Raw genomic sequence first — 23,079 nt, 5'->3', positions numbered from 1 at the left:
TAGTCCAAAACAATAAACGTGTATATACAGTATAACTGTAATATCGCACTTGACTTGAATAGATCAAGCTTTTTGTACCTTCTTTTTGGTGTTATGGAAAAGCATGACCTTCTTCTCTGAATGTTCACTAAATTTGTGTGAACTGTTCCTTGCATATTCTGTCAAGCAAACTGAGTGTGTAGTTATATGGAAATATCACAGGTATTTGACTAGTTTGAAGTATTAAACCTGCCCAATATAAATAGTTAGATTCAAGTAAAGAAACATACGTGGTATATTCCTGGCTTTGATCACAGGTGAATCTCTGTCATTATCATCGTCAAACTCCACAGCAACACCACTGCACTGGGCCCCCTCTGTTCTGAGAGACATCCTGTGTGAACAGCATGACTGTATTAGAATCAGGTTAAAAGATTGTAAATGCATAAATTGTTCAAAATAAATACATAAAGAAAATTTGACATGGTTGTCATGAACTACAACGAGGCTTGATATATACAAACGTGTTTAAAAAACAAAAAACAATTATTTGAAAATAATAATAAAAAATAAAATTATTATAAAATAATTATTAAAAATAGTTATAAACATCCTAAAATATATGCAATCATTAGTCAATTGTAAATAATGTTTAGTTAATCATGTGTCACATTTTAAATATGTGTATAGTTTTCTATCACATCTAATAAGTACTATGTACATAGTACAATATTAAATATAAGTAATTAATTTAGCATAATCCATGGCCATGAATTCATTTTCAGTTATTATACACTACCGTTCAAAAGTTTGGGGTTAGTAAAATTTGTAATGTTTTTCGAAAGACGTCTCTTATGCTCACCATGGTTGCATTTATTTGATTAAAAATACTGTGAAAACAGTAATATTGGGAAATATTGATACAATTTAATATAACCGGTTTCAATTTTCAGTTTATTCCTGTGATGGTAAAGCTGAATTTTCAGCATCATTACTCCAGTCTTCAGCGTCACATGATCCTTCAGAAATCATTCTAAAATGCTCATTTGTTGCTCAAGCAACATCTCTAATTATATACCAATTATTATTAATAACTTCATTTGAAACTTAATATTCTTGTGGGGACTGTGATAATTTTTCTTTTAGGATTCTTTGAGGAATAACGACAGTGGGAAATTCGAAAGAACAGCTTTTATTTGAAATATAAATTTTGTAACATTATTAATGTCTTTACTGTCATTTTTGATCAATTTAACGCATCTTACTGACCTAAAAACCTTTCAACAGTAGTGTATTTAAAAAAAAAGAACAAAAATATATTATTGCAAAAAAATATATTACTAAAGTATACTGTGAGTTTTGTTTGCTTTTTGAACTTTTTTTTTCTTTACAATGTATAATCACAATTTGAGTGAGAATTTGATTTGGAAAATGAATATGAATTTTGTGTGAAACCTGATGATCATGATTTGAAAATGAACCAGAGAGCATCTTGAGCTTCAACAGAACCAAGAACATCTGACTGCCACATGATCAAGATTACAAATTTGATTGACCTGATTAAACTGTACAAAATATGAAAGATTTCTTCACCATTTTGCATCATAAATTGATTCCCAGGCTTTCAGTGTGACCTCAAGCCTTTAAGACCCAACCGTACACATAATATTAAAATACTAAAGCCAAGAAAGACAGGTAGAAAAAAAAATCACCTGATATTTGACTCCTCCTTTGAGTCCTCCTTGCTATGAGCGCTTGCTGTGTCTCAAGGTTGTGCTATCCATGTGTCCCAGGTAAGGATGCTTGTATGCAGGCCTGAATTCCAGCAGTCATACTGTGAGGGGCTTGATAACATCATAGTGCATGAGGGCACCATTGTATGAAACTGCCAGAAAAGCAGAACGAGTCACAGGCTGACAAAGGCAGCCAGCATATTCCACAGCACGTGACAGCAAAGGGGGACAATGTCACCGTTCACCCCCCACACCACTAAAAAAGACCTTCCTGTCACTCAAATCTCATACACACACACACACTCATATAGTAATAAAACACTCGACATACTCATTCAACACATCAACATTGATGTTTGCATTTAGATATGTTAATTTTTATTGCCATGGCCTGATATGATTACATATTTAAGCAATTAATAATCAGTCAAAACAGGTTTTATGGCCATCATTCGCAAAGTGCTGTTTAAACAATGATCATATTATGGACATCCGAACAATATCTGAACAAGATATTTGCATGCAGCACCTTGAACCCTTCAGATTAACTTATATATAATAACTAGTGCTGTCAAATGATTAATTGCGATTAATCGCATCCAAAAGTTTTTGTTTAAATAATATGTGTGTATACTGTGTATATGTATTATGTATATATAAATACAAAAACATGCATGTATATATTTAAGAAAAATATGTTATGTTTATATATGAAATATATTTATATATAATATAAATGTATATACATGTAAATATTTTTGTTTGTGTATTTATATATATACATGATAAATATACACAGTACACATACATAATATATTATGTAAATAAAAACTTTTATTTTGGATGTGATTAATCACGATTAATCGTTTGACAGCACTAATAATAACATATAATGAATGCTGTTTATCTCAGCACACTTCAGATAACAAAACAATAAAATTGAAAAGTCCTACAAGTTTTGACCTACAAATTCTTCTGTAATTGTATTGCTGATTTTTTATTTGTAAGTATGTTATAGTCTACCACTTATTGTTAGACCAAAGAACATAATTCATCTCAAATTAGTGGATTTAGTGACCCAGATGTTTCATAAAAAAGGGGAACTTATCTTCACATTATTAAAAGCTGCTACATGTTGATTATCCTGACCACCATAAATAGATGTGCTTTACTTACTATGTTGCTCAGAAAACGTATGGTGCTTAGAAAAACAAAATATCTCAAATGCACCACTTATAATTCACACATTTTGATGATGTTAACACTTTCCTGCTCTTTTTAATATAAATGCTGAGTCTGACAACACGTTCATTTCCCCTTTTGTTAAGAGGAGGAAAGTCTTGTAAATGGATTAGTCTTTTATTGTTTATATATTTATGTTTGCCTGGTGATAAATTTCACCAGGAAGCAATCTGTTAAAAATTGTTCTGTTTTTGCGTTTCAACTGGTTAAATATCACCTATTGATATGAGAACAGTTCCTCGGTGCTCTAAATACACATGATATGCCTGATATTATAAGGGCTCTTAAAGGGGTCATATGATGTGATTTCAAGTTTTCCTTTCTCTTTGGAGTGTTACAAGCTGTTCGTGAATAGATAAGATCCCTAAAGTTGCAAAGACTAAAGTCTGAAACCCAAAGAGATATTCTTTATAAAAGTTAAGCTCGTCCACGCCCTCCTAAAACGCCTCGTTTAAACACGCCCCCACATGTCTACGTCACGATGTGGGAAAATTTGCATAACGCCACCCAAATGTTCACACAAAGAAAAAAGGCGTAACTTTATTGTTGCTGCTACTGCCGCCGCCATGTTGTGAAGACGCTGTGTGTTTCCTTGCGAAAGCGAAAATACTTAGTTTGGCCTTCCAAAAGAGGATACGACTAGAAATCAGTGGTTAAGTTGTATTTACAACACTGTTCCAAAACACTTCAACCCAAATATTGAGATGTGTGCAGCGCATTTTATGGATGACTGTTTCCTGATCCTGGTAGAGTAGACTACAATGTGTAGAGTAGCGCTTGTTGTTTGTCCTTTCTCCGATCACAAATGCAGACTTAGTTTTATGTTTCCGCGGCGCGATGCAACATAACACGTAAAAAGACAGTATAAGTCATTATAATCAGTAATTATGTCCCCACTGGATGCAACAAATGCCTCGTTTATAATTGGTTTTATTGGTTTTGCCTCGTCGTGCCGGGACACAGCATCAAAGTATGCTAAGGGGCGTAACATTTCCGTCACACGCTTGAGGTATTCCGCCAATCACAACGCACTGGATAGCTGGCCAATCACAGCACACCTTGCTTTTCAGAACGATGAGCTTTGTAAAAATCGACCCGTTTCAGAAAGGTGGGGCATAGAGGAGAAACAATAATGTACAGTATGTGGAAAATAATGTGTTTTTTTAACCTTAAACCGCATAAACACATTTCATTACACCAAATACACAAAATAATGTTCTTTTTAGCAACACCATATGACCCCTTTAATACAACCTCAGTTGCTTTAATGGTGTCTCAGAGCCTGATGTTTGCAGGATTTCATTTAATATCAATAAAAAAAATGTACAGTACTGTCCTAATGGCTGATTCCAAAAAGTATGAATAATAATCAGATTATGAGACAATTATGCAATGAGACAAATAATTTTTTTTTATTACAGATAAATATTTATTGCACTTGCAAGAAACATGGCCATATATTCCTCTCAAAATCAGTGAATCTTGAGGGGAGGGGAGGGGCAAAAAAAGATGTTTGGGTCAAATCAAATGAGTCAAAAAAAGTTTCTCAAAAATCAAAATTAGTTGGCATTATTTGTTAGAAAAAATAAATACATTTATCTATAAATTAAAAAAAATGTCTCTGCTATATGCAACTACCAAATATGGCACATAATTATCTTATTATTTTCCTTATCATGCTAATTTTGCATATATTTTCAATTACATATTACTCATATAATGAGCCATTTTTAATTTTTTTCAGCAGGCCCTAATTAATATCTTACTTTTACCATACACTTCTAGTAAACGTTGCTGTGTTATGGCAATTTGGAAAACAAAAGCTGGAACCACTGACATATTGGACGAATATTTGGACAAAATATTTTTAAGGGACAATGGCAACAAAAAATAAATAAAAAATAGCAATATTCCATCAGTTCTGGAAAAGACATTTTTCTAACCTATGAACGTATAAAACTACAGAACTTTGAATTGGATCTCATGTGTAGAAGGTCAGATTTCTGTGACTTTTTGTGACTTCAGCTCTTCATCCTGTATATGAACTTTATACGATACAGAATCAATTTCTTGAACTGGGGCACTGGGATGTTTCTTGCAGCAGTATTCTCGTATGGCTCTGAAAACAGCAGTGCCGGGTACAGACAAACTAGGGATCCCAGCCAGGAGAAAGATTATTACATAGATCCATGATGGATATGGCTTCTTCTCTAGGGTTGGAAAGTTTTCCTGTATGAGAACAAGATCATTTAATTAATTCCAAATGAATGCTCTACAAATTACAATTTTTTGTAACAAGAATCAGTTTATGTTAAACAATTTATTAAACTTCACCGATTCAGGGTCCCAGGCGATGTAGAAGATTTCCTTGGTGACGATGGTGGAGAAGTAGAAGATGAAGATGGCTAACATGATGAGGGGACTAATGACTCTCCATGTGGCTTGCCAGAAAATGTTAGGCTTATGTCCAATCATGAATATCATGTCTTCATTGAACCTGTTCATAAACAGAAGATAACATCATTTATGGCTGATTTCAGTGAGCTTTATCTAAACAATAAAGTCATAAATGTATTTTCTAGTCACTGTGAAAACACCCATGAATTGCTGATACGTGGTTAAACTGTTCTAAGGGCAGTACTAAGATGTAACTCGTCTATGTCCTATAACCAATTCTAATCATCTTGTTTTGTAATAGTTGACCCAAAAATGAAAATCTGCTGAAAATGTATACTGAGCCCATCCAAAAATGAGTTTTTTCATCAGAACAGTTTTGGAAAAGTTTAGCATTACATCACTTGTTCACTAATGGACCCTCTGCAGGGAATGGGCGGTGTCAGAATAACATTTACAATTACATTTACATTTAGGCATTTAGCAGACGCTTTTATCCAAAGCGACTTACAAATGAGGGCAACAGAAGCAATCGAAACCAACAAAAGAGCAATAATATGTAAGTGCTATGACAAGTCTCGGTTAGCCTAACACAGTACACGTAGCAATGTTTTTTTATATATTAAATAAAAAGATAACAAGTAGATAGAAAAAGAATAGAGAACATTAGTGTTTGAGGGTCTCTTTTTTTTTACAAAAAAGAAAAGTCAAAATAATAGAAAAAGAATTGAGAATACTATAGTATTAGAGGCTCTATTTTTAAATAAAAGAAAGCAAGTATTTTAAAAAGTGCAAGTGTTAAAGGGGTATTGTATGTGTGCAAGTGGTATTGTAAAGAGTGCGAGTAGAGAGAATAGAAATAGAATAGAGAGTGCTAGTATTAGAGGGTCAAGTAAAGATGGAACAGATGTGTTTTTAGCCGTTTCTTGAAGATGGCTTATATATAATATAAGAAGATGAATATATAATATGAATAAGAGTCCAAACAGCTGCTAAAAACATCACAATAATCAACAAGTAATCTACATGACTCCAGTCCATCGATTAATGTCTTGTGAAGCCCCTATTATGATGCTTTTATCAGATATTTGGGCTCTCATTCTGACGGCACCCATTCACTGCAGAGGATCCATTGGTGAGCATGTCTCCAAATCTGTTTTGTTGAAGACAGTGCTGTTTCTAGGCATAGGCAAGCTAGGAGGTCGCCTAGGGGGCCACCAGCAGGAGGGAGCACCAATGAGCGCATGTACTGGTGCTATATTTTAGCAGGGTTGTGATGAGTGGCACGGCCACCCTGAAATATGTAATATGAAATATATGATTGCCGCCCCCACTGGATCCCCCAAGATCATTGGGCTACAGTACTGTCATTCTGACAATGCCTGTCTGCCAGTGGATCAGAGCGCTGTCAATTGCTGCCTGATTGTTGCATGCAAAGTTTGCATTGGAGCGCTCAGCAACATCATTAGATCAGTGGGTTCTGTCAGTGCTTTGTCATGGTAAGGCTTTTTTTGCCATGCAATAAAGCCAAGTTCAAAGGCCAATTTAAAATATTGGTACAATAAAAAGTGCAAGAAATCAGTCCAAAATGTGTACGTTTTCGTGCCAATGCATTGATAAAGGATCAGCGTGTTGTGCAATATTCCCAACAAACTTTAACAGGCAATTAAAAAATATTGGTGTAGTTAATAGGACCAGCATCATACACATAGAGGTCAGGGTGTCGCGTTTTTTATAAGGGAAGTTCACACATTAATGAGTAACAAAGGAACAAGTAGCTGCATTCTGATTACTTTTATGCCACTGATCGCTTTGTCATGGTAAGGCTTTTTTTGCCATGCAATAAAGCCAAGTTCAAAGGCCAATTTAAAATATTGGTACAATAAAAAGTGCAAGAAATCAGTCCAAAATGTGTACGTTTTCGTGCCAATGCATTGATAAAGGATCAGCGTGTTGTGCAATATTCCCAACAAACTTTAACAGCCAATTAAAAAATATTGGTGCAGTTAATAGGACCAGCATCATACACATAGAGGTCAGGGTGAATAAAATTAATTTATGTGTGATGACAATTTCTGCTGCATTCTGATTACTTTTATGCCACTGATCAGGCTTTTATATGTAGTTTGAGGTAACAAAGGGTTTTATATTTGACTGAAATAATGCAATAACTGACAAAACAACTGAACAAAAAACAGATATAGACAAAAAGTAGCCACTGATAATATCTAAACATGTATCCAAATCCAAATGGAATAAAATTAATTTATGTGTGATGACAATTTCTGAGAAACTGGGGATTGTTACATAGAGCTATACTGGCATCCAGTGGCTATAATGGTATTACAGATAATAAATTGTGCAAAATGTTTATCCTAACAGTCAATTTGCAAATAATGCATTCATATTTGTGTAAATCACAACACACTGAATCTCCACAAATTAGTGTCGTTACTATGACAACCAATTTGAATGTGACAAGAAACTGATGTTTGAAAAGAAACTATAATAACCTATATGCAAATATAGTTTGGAAATGTATCAAGGTTGTTATTTAAGATTTGAGTGTTTACATAATCAGTTTTATGTTATTTTGTATGTTATCTTATATTTTCTTGTTTGGGAGTGGAGTGGGGGTGGGGATGGTGCTTATAGGGATTTCGCCTAGGGCGTCAAAATGGCTAGAAACATCCCTGGTTGAAGAAACAAATTCATCTACATCTTGGATGGCCTGAAGTGAGTACATTTTCAGCAAATTTTAATTTTGGTGAACTATTCTTTTAAATACAATTTACCTGCTAAACTTAGGCTCAAACCTACCTGTCTATCCCATAGACATACACAACTCCAATCATCTCAGAGAAAGCAATGACGAGGAGAGGAATCGATCCAGCAAAGCTGTCAAACAGGGCAAGCCAATAGTTCCCTGAGCCCTGAACAAATATCAACCCAACCAGGCAGCACACCAAGCACGTTACCCCTGTTGTGAACAATGAAGAGAGAAATTTAAACTACTTCTGAAACAATATCATCACTTGGATGGAGGTACGTAAAATCTGCAATGAATTCTTCGTATTATGATGGTCACAAAGTAGGTCTACTATACATACCTGAAATGACCTCTTTGGGCCAGCTTTTGGGAAAGACCTTCAGGTCCTGCAGGGGAACCAGAACACCCTCAATGTTGCCAAACATGGAGGACAGGCCGAGACAGAAGAGCATGATGAAGAACAGAACGGACCAGAGTGGAGACAGTGGCATCTTGGTGATTGCCTCAGTGAACACAATGAAGGCCAGACCTGTTCCTTCTACACCCTGTGAAAGTGTGAAGTTACTGGATTATTTCAGTTCCTTAATGCTGTATTAAAATATTTGGGATTAGTATTTTTTAAAGAAAGAAATAAAGTATTACTTTTATTAAAAAATGATACATTGAAAAAAAAAAAAAAAAACAGCATATGTTGGTTAGTATGTTCTTTTTCATAGGTTCCCTCAACGCTGTGTAGCTTTACGCAATGGGAACACCTCCCAGTTGTGACGATTATCTGAAGCCTGTATAGAATCACGCCAATTCATTGGCTGATGGTGTGAGATACCACCCCTACATCATACGTAATTGACATAGACCCGAGCTCGCGCCATCTTACACCTCAGATTTTCCTCTTCAGAAGCATTCGCTTCTCGTGGTTTTTCTGGCCCATTTCTCGGCGTGGTTTTAGTTTTGGATTCTTTCCACTTCAGTGACCGCATCTGTGGAATATTATTCTCCGAGTGGTGAGTGGAATGGACTTTCGTCGGTGCCAGCCACCGTGCTCTCGTCTCATCGTGAGTGACGACCAACACGGTAAGTGCGTCAGATGTGTGGACCTGGCCCATGCACGAGACGCTATCTTTGGCATTTCAAACTGCAAGTGCTGCGAGAATTTAACTCTTAAAACCTTGCGCGTTAGACTCAAGGTTTTTGATCATGAATCTGCCGTTCTCTATCGCCGCGCCGCTACTGAGGCCTCCTCCCTCCGCGAAGCCGCGGCCTGGAGTTCGGATGTGGAGTTCGAGGCTATGGAGAGTGAGCAGTTTCCACTTTCTCTCCCTCCATCGTCATCGTGTGGATTATCTGGAAGAGTTTTCTCGTGGCTGTCCTGCGCCCAACCCGGAGGTATGGGAAGCCGTTTCCTTCGGGATAGAGGATGCTTTGTTTACTGTGGCCTCCAACTTTGAGGATTTCCCCTATACAGAGCTAGTAGACGTTTTAGCACATGCCACTAAGAAGTTGTGCTTAGCTTGGCCGGGCAGGCCTCGCGAGTTCCAGTCATCTAAGCTTGACGAGCATTTCCTCAGTGGCTCTGGCTTGCGCCCGGTGAGGAGTAAGTTGCCTGTCTTCCCTGACCTTCCCCCGTCTCACTAATGCGGTGGCCGGTGACTTCACCAACCTCGTTGGTTTTGTGGAGCAGGGGTACGCCGCAGTCCCGGTGGTCGAGGACATGCTCGCTGCACACCTCTCACCGACTCCTGCCCCCTCGTGGAAGTCCCGCCCTCTCCTCCCGTCTAAGCCTTGTAGGACCACTACCGCTTTGATCGGTAATTCCTACATGGTGGCGGATATTCAGGTGTGGCTCTTCACACCATGGCCATCCTTCAGGCCTACCAAGTGGAGGTGCTGAAGGAGATGGACGAGGGGGACGGTGTGACCGCTGAAGCTGTTACCGTCGTGCTACTAAGCACACAGCGCAGGCGGTTGGACGCAGTATGGCAGGTTTGGTGGCGGCTGAGCGTCACCTGTGGCTAAATCTTATGGAGATCAGGAAGAAGGAGAAGGTTTTCCTTCTTGACACCCCAGTCTCCAGCTCTGGCTTATTCGGCGAAGCAGTTAATGCCATCGTCGATAAGTTCAGAGCTGCCAAAACACAGTCGGCTGCGTTTAAGCAGTTCATGCCATGGCGTGCACATGAGCCAGCCACTGCTTCGTCCTCCAGGGAGTGCCCAGAAGTCGGTAGAGTGAGCGACCTGGCGCATCCCCCACTGTACACGGTCTGGGGAGCTCGTACTCGTTCCTCTACTTACCAGCGCCCTCACAAGGGGGTAGATTTGAAGCACTCGAACAAGCCCCCCGCGGCGGCTTCTTCGGGTAGCTCCTGATATGCGTATCAGGAAGAGGAGAGCTTCCCCCGCCTTGTTGGATTGTGACAGACCCCTGAAGTGTATCTGTCCATCCCCTAGATGCTCTCCTCCTCCAACTGCTGCATCCTCACCGCTAGATGTACCTTGAGGAGCGCAGGCCATTTTCCCGCTTTGGTGATCGTTGAAGGTTGGAGACACTCAAGGTTTTCTCCCCTCAGGGTTGCTGCAAGCATTGTTTGCGCTGTGAGGGACTCCCAGCCCTTTCTCCCCGCGTCAGCATCTCCTGACCTTGGCTTTACGGCCTCATCAGGTCATGCCCCCGTGCACGAGGATGCTGTGAGCTGTCTTTTGCTTTGGCCGGATGCATGTCCCTCCCTTCAGAGGGATGTTCAGAGCGGGGACCCCGTGTTGGCATCCCTCTTGAACTGTTCCACCCTGCTACCTCTGTCGGCCTTCCTGCAGTGAATAGCGCCGACGAGCTCAAGCTCATCCCAGCGGTCTTGTGCAGGGTGATGACATGCGGAGTCCGCCTTCTCCTAGTAGCCCTGTTCTGGCCTTCCCAGATGTGGTTCTCGGAGTTGGTCTCCCTTCTGGAATGCGATCCGTGGGAGATTCCAATCAGGAAAGACCTGTTGTGTCAGCTCCAGGGCAGAATTTGGCTCCCACGTCCAGAGATCTGGAAGTTGTGGGTATGGCCGATCTGAGATTGCCCATAGCCTTTGATCTCTTAGATGGAGTCCGTGAGACCATTAATAGTGCCAGGGCTCTTTCCACTAGGAGGCTATATTCCTCCAAATGGAGGGTTTTTGAATCCTGGTGCTCGGCTCATGCTGTGGACCCAGTCAGCTGCCCAGTTATTTCAGTGCTGGAGTTCCTGCAAGAAAAGTTTTTGGCTGGAGTGGCCGCTACCACCCTGAGAGTCTACGATGTCCCGCTGAGTAGACATCGTTTGATCTCCTCCTTTATGCGTGGGGATAAGCGCTTGAGGCCGGTTCGTCGACCTAGTTTCCCTTCTTGGGACCTTTCTGTTGTCCTGAAGGAGTTGCTGGAGCCTCCTTTTGAGCCTCTAGAGTTAGCTCCCGAGAGGATTCTGACACCAAACGTTACACTTTTGTTGGTGTTGGCCTCTTTAAAGCTTTTAGGGGACTTGCAGTCTCTCTCTGTCAGCGAGTCCTGCATTGAGTTCACTCCTGGTCTGGTCAAGGCATTCTTGAGACCCAGACCTGGTTATGTCCCCAAAGTTCTCTCTATGTCTTTTCATTCACAGGTGGTAGTGTTGCAGGCTTTCTCTCCCTCCTCTTTGAGTGAGGACGGTAATCTTCATCCGCTCTGCCCTGTCAGGGCCCTGAAGATGTACAGGTGCATCTCAATAAATTAGAATGTCATGGAAAAGTTCATTTATTTCAGTAAGTCAACTCAAATTGTGAAACTCGTGTATCAAATAAATGAAATGCACACAGACTGAAGTAGTTTAAGTCTTTGGTTCTTTTAATTGTGATGATTTTGGCTCACATTTAACAAAAACTATTTCAACAAATTAGAATACTTCATAAGTTTTCAATTTTTAAAGTCTACATTTGTGAGCCAAAATCATCACAATTAAAAGAACCAAAGACTTAAACTAATTCAGTCAGTGTGCACTGAATTTATTTAATACACAAGTTTCACAATTTTAGTTGACTTTTTGAAATAAATGAACTTTTTCACGACATTCTAATTTATTGAGATGCACCTGTATGTGGACTGTTCCAGTCAGTGGCGTAAGTCCCTACAGTTGCTGGTGTGTTTTGGTGCAGGCCGCAGAGGGCTAGCCACATCAAAGCACATGATTTCCCACTGGGTTAGGGAAGCTATTTCGAAGGCCTACGAGGTGCGCAGTCTGCCTTCACCACTAGACGTCAGGGTTCATTCCACCAGGGGGGTGGCTTCCTCCTAAGCTTTGTTTAGAGAGTTTTCCCTGTAAGATATTTGTATGGCGGCAGGTGGGTCCTCTCCCCATACTTTTGTGAGGTTCTATAAGCTTGATCTGAACAGCTCCTAGCTCCCAGGTTCTTCTGTTTGAGCCAGCTGTGTTTTAGTGTTCTGGTCTGTAATGGGCAAGACCTGGCAGTGCGTTAGCTTGGCGTGTGTGGTATATCGTTCCCATTGTGTAAAGCTACGCAGCGTTGAGTGAACCTATGAAAGAGAACGTCTCAGGTTACTTAGGTAACCCATGTTCTCTGAGTAGGGAACAAGACGCTGTCTCTGCTTGCCAAGCTCCTCACGCTGTCGCCCTGCTTACCTGACAGGTTTATGTCAATTACGTATGACGTAGGGGCGGTATCTTGCACCATCAGCCAATGATTTGGTGTGATTCTATATGGGCTTCAGACAATCGTCACACCTGGGAGGTGTTCCCATTGTGTAAAGCTATGCAGTGTCTCGTTCCCTTCTCAGAGAACATGGGTTATGTAAGTAACCCAAGACGTTTTGAAGCATGCTAGCTGGTTTGAGCTCGATTAAGCTGTTCCCACAAAATCATGGTTTCCACAAAAATATATCTGTTTTCAACATTGATAACAATAAGAAATGTCTTGAGAAGCAAATCAACACTGAAGACTGGAAAAATGGCTACTAAAAAGGAATAAATTACATTTTAAAATATATTCAAATAGGAAACAGTAAAATTAAACATACATGTCCATGGTGCAAACATACATTTCCATGGTGCTAATGTAACCTTACATTAGAAGTTGTTTGTACAATAGTAATAATAATAATTATTATTATTAATGGCTGCAATATAACAAAGAGTGAAAAATTTAAGGGGGTCTGAATACTTTCCGTACCCACTGTGTTTAATTTTAATGTTTATTTAATTTTTACACTGGTATCACTCATTCGTATACTGTACCTCACTGAGGAAGCTGTTTAGATCACAGGTTTTAAGATGGAGGTTGCTGATAATATCAGGGTTTGTACTATTAAGGCTGTAGAGAACCTCTTGATAGTTGTTCTGAGTGATGTTTCCTTCTGGCAGATCAAATGTGTTCAGAAGAGTCAAGATGTTTCTGCAGGACAAAGTTAAGATAAGTGCTTCAGAATGGAGTTTAAATGCATTAAAACACTATTGTAATATTTTAAGAATAGTTCATGCATTAGGTATCAAAAATAAATAACTTTTATTAATCTTGGTTAATTTATATTTTATAAATATTTATAAATGTATAAATGTTTAAGAAATGTTATTATGAAATAATATTAAAAAATATAAACTTTTCATGTTAAAGGTCCCCTGAAATGCTTAGAGAAACACAGCCTTACTCTATGTGTTGACGTCATTTTAACTGAAACAAGAAGACAGGGCGGGACATATCAAGCAGCCCCGCCCCTTTTTAAAATAGCCAATAGTGTTCGTTTATATCACAGCTTGGGCTAGAGCCGTTCAGAGCCGTTGAGCTCCGCATTTGACAGGGTATTTCCAGCCACAATTTCATCCATATTGCTAAAAAATATAGCATTCTGTGTTGAATTCAAATAGCTCCGATACATTTTGTGGTCTGCGCCGATTTGTGCATGTGATCCGCTCCATGCTATCGTGTCTCTGGACCGGAGCAGAGTGTGTGTGCGATGCGGTGGTTAGCGTGACACAACGCGAAACCAGACTTCTTTTTTTTTCTCAATGGAAAGCATATTTACACTGTTTGAATCGCTCCCTGTCCCCTATATAGTGCACTACGTGCCATTCGGCTTCAGTGTCTATTTTATAGTATAGGGGCAGGCGCTTCGGATTCTAGAGAGCATTTGATTGGACAGAAAGCTTGATGAGAAGCTGAAGTACGATGTGACGTCAAAAAAATCGTTGAGCCGTTTTTGCGGAGGTGACGAACTGCTAGCTTTGAATGCTTACATCTTCTAAACGCGAATTTTCTCACTGTTTTGGAGCACACTGCCTTATAGATCACCTTAAGACTAACATATTGAATCGTTCCCTGTCCCCTATATAGTGCACTACGTGCCATTCACTGTACAGAAAATACTAATTCTGTGGACAAGTGACCGATTTCAGCCGCGGCTTCAGCGTCTATTTTATAGTATAGGGGCGGGCGCTTCGGATTCTAGAGAGCATTTGATTGGACAGAAAGCTTGATGAGAAGCTGAAGTACGATGTGACGTCAAAAAAATCGTTGAGCCGTTTTTGCGGAAGTGACGAACTGCTAGCTTTGAATGCTGAGAAGCTGTAAATGCGAATTTTGTCACTGTTTTGGAGCACACTGCCTTATAGATCACCTTAAGACTAACATATTGATACTAACGCCCAAAAAACTTTCATTTTGATTTCATGGGGACTTTAAATATAAAAGTATTAAAGTATAGTAGTTTATGTAGAACTAACATTAATCAAGATTAACAAATACTGTAACAAATACAAGTATTGTTCATAGTTAATTTTTGCAGTAAATGTGGTAACAATGCATAGTATTAGTTACAATAGTCTTTTGATAAAAAAAAAAGGTCAAAGTATCAACAATCGAGTCAGTCAAGTGAATGTCTCCATACTTATCTGTGGAATTGTCATGAATCACTTTTTCCCAAAACAGAAGGTCAGATGATATTGTTGTGACACAAACACTCACCCACTCAAACAGTCATCAAATCTCTCTGTAGCTCTGAAACCAATAATGCTGTAGATGACAGTGGCAGCGTAGATCGAGGTAAAGGCGTTAATGATGGAGATGATTACTGCATCTTGCTCACAATTATTGCTGATGGAAAGAGAAAGAATAATGAATCTGTTAATCACTGAGGTGTCTGCATTAAACTTTGGGTGGGATTTTCAACTGATCATAAGAATAAACCTCCTAGAGACCAATGTCTTATTTTTCACCACAATAAAAGGCTTTATTTTACAAAAAACAATCAAAACATTATATATGTGTATACGTATATAGTGTAAAAGTAGCCTCAACTCACAAAAACACTTAAAACATGAACTTACTGCACAGAATTGTAGCTGGAGAAGGAGATGAGACCTCCAAAAGCCAGAGAAAATGAATAAAACACTTGTGCACCTGCATCTAACCATGTGGATGGGTTTGCTAACTCGTTTAGCTGCAAAACACACAATTTTGTGTTTTATGAGAGTACTGGTTGTATTAGAACTTATGAAAGTTGAATTTGTTTGATTTTGACTCTCACATCTGGAGTGAAGAGGAACTTAATGCCATCAACGGATCCTTTCAGAGTCAGTCCTCTGATCAGGAAGATTGTAAGAACTACATATGGCAACGTAGACGTCACATAAACAGCCTTTAAAGAGAAAAGAGAAGAGAAAATCAACCTTAATGTGAGTGTGAATATCATATCTGATGACAGATACTTTAGGTATGGCACAGTGAGTTCAAACTTTATGTTTTGTGGCTCTTGATTTAGCGATAAACACTTTGACATTCTGGAATTATAATCCTTTTTATTGCAACAGTTAAAGCAAAACTGTCTGCTTAATTGTTCACAAGAGCTATAAAGCTGTAAAGCTGTTCTGTGCTGGAAATTTTTACAAGCATATGTCCTTACAGTACGTCACTGTGATCTTTATTCTTTATTTCAACATTCATTTATAGCATTCTCATGATATAAAAAGGTATAACCTTTGACAACTGTATTGAGTACTGTTTTACTGGTAAAGCTGTCTTACTTGAGCATTAATGATTACAGATTAGCAAACGGCTTCCCAACATTTTTGTCAGTTGAACTCCTTAGACGTAAAATATTTATTTTAAATACCCCTTGAGATTTTAAGTTAATATTTCAATAATTTAATGTCACATTCACATTATTTTCTAATAATTTTAAATGTTAAAATTATTTATAGAAATGTTTTAATAGAAATTATAGAAATTATTATATGTACATTTATAGAAATGTACATATATATGGCTATAATTATTGTTGTTGTTGTTTTACTCTAATTATAAAAATTAAGATATAAATATATTACCATTTTAAATTACAATTGTCCGGTAGAATAAAAAATGATAATACTTGACCCTTACACAAAGAAAATATATTTCCTTAAATATTAGCAATCATATATATCAATAATATATGAAATTATTTATTGTATGGGTCAATATCACTGTAGGGTGCCTTTTGGTGTCCTGTACATAAATAACTAATTTGCCATGATAACGTAATATAAAAATGACTATGAAAGGGTGTGTTATATTAGGCTAAGTTTTTATATTCATAACAAAAGCATTACTTTACTCTTTAGATACTTTTTTTTAGTTTTGTGTAAGAGGATGCGTGCTATTTTGCTATGTCCCATGCACTGCTCATGTTACTGCACATGATAAATGTGACATCATTCATAAATATATTGTAAATATGCTTCAGATTCTGAAATATTCTTGTTTTCCATCAGTGCTGTTATTAGAGCAGCTCTACCTTTCCAGTCGTCTCTATTCCGCGGATGCAGCAGACGTACAGCACTCCCCAGGCCGAGATCAGACAGAGGATCATCCACCACTGCAGACCTCCTGTCTCATCTATAGCCGCTGAGGTGTTCAGAGTCTCACGATACCAGAAATAGTCCACAGGTGAGCTCCTCTCACACTCCGAAACCAGTCCTGCCAATAATCAATGTCCATGATAGCATTTTTACAAACACATTCAGAATTTAGTTCCTCCTCACGGTGCTCATATACTGTACCTGTCCTGTTGGCATTGATGGGACACTGGCTCCAAGGCAGAGGCTCCTGGAAGGAGTTGAAGAAGTACCACATGACCCAGGCTATGATGGTGTTATAGTACAGACTGACCAGAAAGGACACACACATAGATGCAATACCTGCAACAGAACGGGAAGTAACCTACTTAGATCACATACTCAACATGGACACATTACTTACAAATCATTCATTCGTTCATTAAAATTAGAAATGTCTTTACTCAATTTATTTCATTCTATATTTAATACGATATTTAATATTGAGCTCACCAACTCCAAGCATGTAGGGGTTAATAGTTCTCCACACCCCAACGCTTCCTTTCCTTAGCCGCTGACCGATGGCAAACTCCAGATGGAGAAGAGGGATTCCCTCAAAAACCAGCAGGATTAGGAAGGGAATCATGAAGGCCCCTGAAAGAAAAGAAATATTATTTTCATTAGCATGTAATATGTTACTGATGCTTGTCAGGTCTTGTGGTTTGTGTTTTCCACCACAGATGTGTCATCAATACAACTACAAATACATTTTGCATACTGTTGAAGTCAATGGGGACACCAACTGCATATTCTTCAAAATATCTTCTTTTATGTTGAACAGAGGAAAGAAATTCATACAGGTTTGGAACAACTAGAGGGTGGGTAAATGATGACAGAATTTTAATTTTTGGGCGAACTATGTCTTTAATAGATTGCATAAAATAGTAGGCTATATTAACAATATACAGTTACCCAGCTGTACATTAATTTACATTTACAGTTGTAAAGTTCCATTAAGTTTTTTTTTTTTTTTGGCTACTTAAAATGAGCAAAGTCATTTCTGGAACAGATGCCATTGTCAGCCATTTTCGCAGCAGTTGAGTTAATGGTTGGCTGGGACGCTGTGACCCTTGAGGAGTTCTCACTTGAAGTGATCTTACCACACTGTCTAGTTAACCTTGAGCTGAGGTCTGTGGTAAAAAAGTTACATACATTTATTACGCTTACCGGAAACATTAATATGAGGCTTTAAGATCCAAAGCTTTTTGATAGCATCTCATAAAAGAAAATCCCTTACACAAATGTATACCAGAGTAATCAAAGTTTATAACCATATTAAAGAATATAGCTACATAGTCACTATAGTTTTTCTTACTACTGTAAAGCCATAATAGATTAATGCAAGAGTATTTTAGTATTTTGAAAGCTCTTGTAAACTTTTACAAGGTGTACATTTGTTGCTGTTCTAAATAATTGCATTATTTAAGTTATTAATATAATTAATAGAAATTAATATAATTATTTTAATATAAATTTGTGAATCATATGAATTGTTTTATTATTTATTCAGCTGTAAAGAAAAATCTTGAAACACTTTTCTTATTCTCATTAGTTTATTTTATTGCACAATAGAAGTATTATAAGATTTTTTTCTAATTCATTGTTTTCTTAACTCAACAAATACAATTTCTGATTTAAATATACAATTGTGTTAATGTTCTGTATGAATAATATTCTGTAAAACATATATTTTAAAATATTTTCTGCTAAGGCACATTTTATAGTTTCCTAAACAAATTAATATGCGTTGAAAATATTGTATTATTTCAAAATTACCTGTTTTCTTTGTTTACTTGACACATCAAATGTCTCATATTTTGTCTCTTGGTAAACTAACTTTGCATTATTGCTTTGCATTAGCAATAATATTAGTAGGTTTTATTATTGAAAATGTTACTCGGATTTTGAGATGATGATAATGAATGTTAATTTTGCCTAAAATGCTGAGCTAGATTTGCCAAAGGGATAAAATTAAATAAAGAAAGATATGTGAAAAGTTATTGCATACCGCTTATGAAAAAAACAGGAAGAAAAAAACCCAGATACAAAATGGCAAAAAAGTGACCTCATATTTAGTATACGTTTAATTCAAACCATTCATTATACATTTAATTTAACCATTTAATTATTTTTTGTATAAAAGAATAGAGGTTGTAAACATTGATTATTGTAGCGCATTTTATATACGTGTGTACTGTACACTGTCAGAGATAAATCTGTGAAATGACTGGCAGTACATTATCCATTAATTTTACAGACATTTCTGTTAACTATAAAACAAAACACAGTGCAATATAAAATTCAAAATGCAGTAAAGCACATGAAAATGAATATAGAAAATATTGTACCCTATTTTCTCAGATGTTTTGTAGAGTGTAGATCTGACATAATGGTCCACCTCTAATCTGAACTGATAGGCATGAACGCCTCTCAATGGTTCGAGCACAGATCCACCACAATTCAGCCCCTCAGAAGCCCAAGCAAGCACTAACCTCCTCCATGGCTCTGGCACAGGTAGGGGAAGCGCCAGACGTTGCCCAAACCCACACAGAATCCCACGCAGGTCAGCATGTACTGGGCTTTGTTGTCCCACTTGGGTCTGTCTCCAGCCTCCTCCACCTCCAGTCGTTCCAGCTCATCATGGCTCAGGATCCTGTCCTGGAGGCCTGGGTTCGGCAGCTTCAGCTTCAGCTTCATGATCTCCTGGGCTCCCTGTGGTGGGTATCTGTGGGGGAATCTCTGATGGTGTCGACAGCAGGGAGCTGTGGGAGATGAGGACCGTCTGAGTGGATGCAGGTAGTATATGTTGTGAACTTTGGCATCGTCCCACCAGGCCAGTGAGTCACGGAGTGTCTTGAAGATGGGGAAAATGTCCTGTCAGCTGAATGTGAAAAGAAGGGCTGTGACTGAGACTGAGCATGGCAATAATTAATGTCTTATCAGAGATTGAGAATCTGATTACATGTACATGTCTCTGCGTACCCATTCTTGTGGTTAATAACTAAAGATAATGATTTTTACGGCACTTTGGAGGTAAGTCAAAGATCCTTAACAGTCCCATCAGCACACAAAGAGTAGAAAAAAGTAACTTGACAGATAATATATGTATTCAGTGTGCAGTACACTCTTAAAAATAAAGGTGCTTCAAAAGGTTCTTCAAGCGATGCCATAGAAGAACCATTTTTGGTTCCACAAAGAAACATTCAGTCAAAGGTTCTTTAAAGAATCATCTCTTTCTTACCTTTTTGCAATCTGAAGAACCTTCTTTCGCCACAAAGAACCTTTTGTGAAACAGAAAGGTTCTTCAGATGTTAAAGGTTCTTTATGGAACCATTTAGATAAAAAGGTTCTTCTATGGCATCGTGAAGCACCTTTATTTTTAAGAGTGTATAATCAAGTTTTCATTGAGTCATTAAAAGCAGTTCACTTGATAAGGGATGATGTTTTTGTGACTATTTCCTGTGATTCATGTGTGAAAACTGATTATTTTATCAAAAAGCTTGCAATTTGTGATCATCAGCAACTTTCAAATCACGTTTTGTTCTTATTCAGGTATATAGAAATGAAGGAGGGATGACAACTCCTGTTTCCTAAGTTTGTGGTGAGCTTGGTTAAAGAAAATAGAAATGGCAAAATGTTTTTACTGATTTGCATCAAGGTCTTTAGTGCAAAGATTTGTGCAAGAGCAAGGTTTAACTGCAAAGATAAAGAGTGAAGGACAAATAAAAAAAACTTAATAATAATAATAGACTCTAAGAAAAGTCTGTAAAATGGGGTCCAAAGTACTGTGTTAATATGAAGGAATTTTCCATATAGATTTTTCACAGATGATTTATTTACCTGTTTTTTTGCATTGTGGTGCATTTTAGGGTTAAGTGAAATGTCCGAAAACTTACGGCAGAAAATAACCATAAACTTTTTTCTACAGACAGTGTAAATAATAATTAAATACTCTTAAAATTCCTTATTTTTAAAAAATCATTTTCTGGAAGTTTTGGAATCGCTGTGGTGACTTGATCTGATTATTTGATTGTTTTATACAGTTGAAGACATAAAGTTTATAGAAAGTTTACTGAACCTTCTGCAAATCCGCTTAGAGCAAAGGAGTTATTTTTTTAAGGAGCTTTTATCAAATATTTGCTAAAGACATTGTTTGAGTAAAGATTAAGCATTAGTATAATGCAAATAATCAATTATCTGCTGTAGATAAGTTACCAATTAGATAAAACGGCAAGAAAAAAGACAGAAAGATTATGAAATTAACAATAACACAGCTACATATATGTATATATACTGTATATATAAACTATTAATATGTAGGCCTATATACAGAAACCTCCTCTCACTTTCAGCTGCTTTTAGTTCTAACAAATTTCTTAACGTGTAAATATTTGTTTTAACATAAAAAATTAAACAACTGAAACTAAACATGTTTCACAGGCACTTGATGAACAGAAATGGAATTTAGGTGAATGCGCAAAAATTTAAAACTACATGCAGTTAATTTAGATAAGATACGTGTACTACGACTTTTGAGTGTTACATTGAGAGTTATTATATTATTCTGTCACTATATCTGTTTTCAATATTTCTGTTCGTTTACACTGCCCCCTAGCGATAGCTAGCGGTAACACAATAACCACTTTAAAACTAATGAGCAGGTTATGGAGTGAATTTCGTGCCAATATTAATCAAACAAATCCAGCGTTTTGTAAATAAACACAATCTGCTTTGCAAAGAAAAAACAGCTGCTGTTATAGTCAAACAATAAATAAAATATGGGAAGAAAAGAGCACTCACTGAACATCTCGCTGCCTGTTATTAGCGTCATCATAGGGGTGAACTCTGTTATATTTGAGTATAGGAAGAGATTGATGCATAGGCGCAGTTTCACTTTTATGCTTTGGGGGGCACCCACCCAAGCCCCAGCTCCCCCTAAACTCCACCTATGGATTGATGTCTTGCAAAGACATGTTTCCCCTTCAGGAACTCGAGCTGCGTCGTGATCGCTTTGGGAACGCCCTGCGTGACCGCGTTCTGAAGCACGTGTAAAATCAGTCCAATGGAGCAGCGAGACGTCACGAGCGGGGTGACGTGAGCGCCAGGAATTATAAAAGTGCATCCGACAGAGCACAAGTTAGCTTCTGCTCTTCAGTAGCGCTCTGTTTATGTGTCAGTCTATTTACTGTTGTTTGTCAGTCCACAAGCATTCAAAAGAATATGTCAAAGTCTAAACTAATATCTATGGCGAGCAAACGGCATTACAGACGTTGTGTGCTTCCCTGCCCACACTATCTGGCAGCGGGGATACACACGATTTGTGTGTTGTTTGTTTAGGAGCGGAGTATGCAGCTTTCGAGGAGCTGATCGTCATCACTGCGAGTTACTCTAGCTGCGTATGCTCCGCTCTCGCCTGGCTGTGTTTGATGAGGGCGGCCAGGCTCACGATCCCACTGGCAGCGGTCCCGCTGTTGCCGAGGCCGAGGCAAGACTGTTGTCGTGGGGATCGCAGGTGGATTTAGTGGATGGATCCGAGACGGGCTCGTCCTTTTCTCGGTCCTCACCTGCTAGATCCGCGGCTCTCTCTCAGTGTTCAGAAAGCCCTCGCTGCGGTCTCTCCCCCCCCCCAGAGAGAGAGAGCCAGACGCTTCATCTATCTTCATCACTGGATGTGATGAGTGTCGAGACAGAGGAGACCGTGGACTCGCCACCACAGTCCCTCGTGTATGAGGTGTGATTCGTGCAGTCGCCAAAATAAAATATAGTTTGGCCAGCTGAGAAACAGGACGCTCGTCCTAAAAGTAATTATGGGGTGTGATTCGTGCAGTCGCCAAAATAAAATATCGTTTGGCCAGCCGAGTAACAGGATGCTCATCCTAAAAGTAATTAGACGTGCGTTTTCTGAATCCAGATCACAGCTTTCACGACGGGGGCCTTCCGTTTTTCCCCGATCTCCATGCTGAGGTGTCAAGATCGTGGGAGAAACTGTACTCATCCCGTAATTACAGCCCCACAGTCTCTAATTATTCAAGAACATCGTGGGGCTGAATGATAAGGGATATGGGGCGATGCCAGTGGTGGAGCAGA

General features: G+C 38.3%; 1 protein-coding gene across 1 annotated transcript; it reads right to left on the bottom strand.

Annotated features, from left to right (window-relative positions):
* Positions 1-4,396: 4,396 nt before the first annotated feature.
* Positions 4,397-19,751, bottom strand: LOC107596751 (sodium-dependent neutral amino acid transporter B(0)AT1-like). Its single transcript, XM_016287548.1, has 12 exons — positions 19,485-19,751; positions 17,446-17,586; positions 17,158-17,295; positions 16,893-17,074; positions 15,645-15,755; positions 15,445-15,557; positions 15,083-15,211; positions 13,360-13,516; positions 8,459-8,663; positions 8,169-8,328; positions 5,289-5,451; positions 4,397-5,183 (listed from the first exon to the last, which is right to left on the bottom strand). Exons 1-12 carry the CDS (start codon positions 19,687-19,689, stop codon positions 4,950-4,952), a joined length of 1,938 nt encoding a protein of 645 aa, XP_016143034.1. The 5' UTR covers positions 19,690-19,751; the 3' UTR covers positions 4,397-4,949.
* Positions 19,752-23,079: the final 3,328 nt, after the last annotated feature.

Source organism: Sinocyclocheilus grahami, unplaced genomic scaffold, assembly GCF_001515645.1.
Source record: "Sinocyclocheilus grahami isolate Dianchi unplaced genomic scaffold, SAMN03320097.WGS_v1.1 scaffold222.1, whole genome shotgun sequence".
NCBI lineage: Eukaryota > Metazoa > Chordata > Actinopteri > Cypriniformes > Cyprinidae > Sinocyclocheilus > Sinocyclocheilus grahami.
This window is presented reverse-complemented; position numbering and strand designations above follow the sequence as displayed.

Bases quoted from the DNA above. Each gene is read 5' to 3' on its own strand.
- LOC107596751 (XM_016287548.1), bottom strand. From the start codon at position 19,689: ATGAAGCTGAAGCTGAAGCTGCCGAACCCAGGCCTCCAGGACAGGATC. The intron at 15,756-16,892 runs GTAGAGCTGCTC...TTCTCTTTAAAG, and splicing joins GAATAGAGACGACTGGAAAG to GCTGTTTATGTGACGTCTAC. The intron at 5,452-8,168 runs GTAGGTTTGAGC...GTTTATGAACAG, and splicing joins TATGTCTATGGGATAGACAG to GTTCAATGAAGACATGATAT.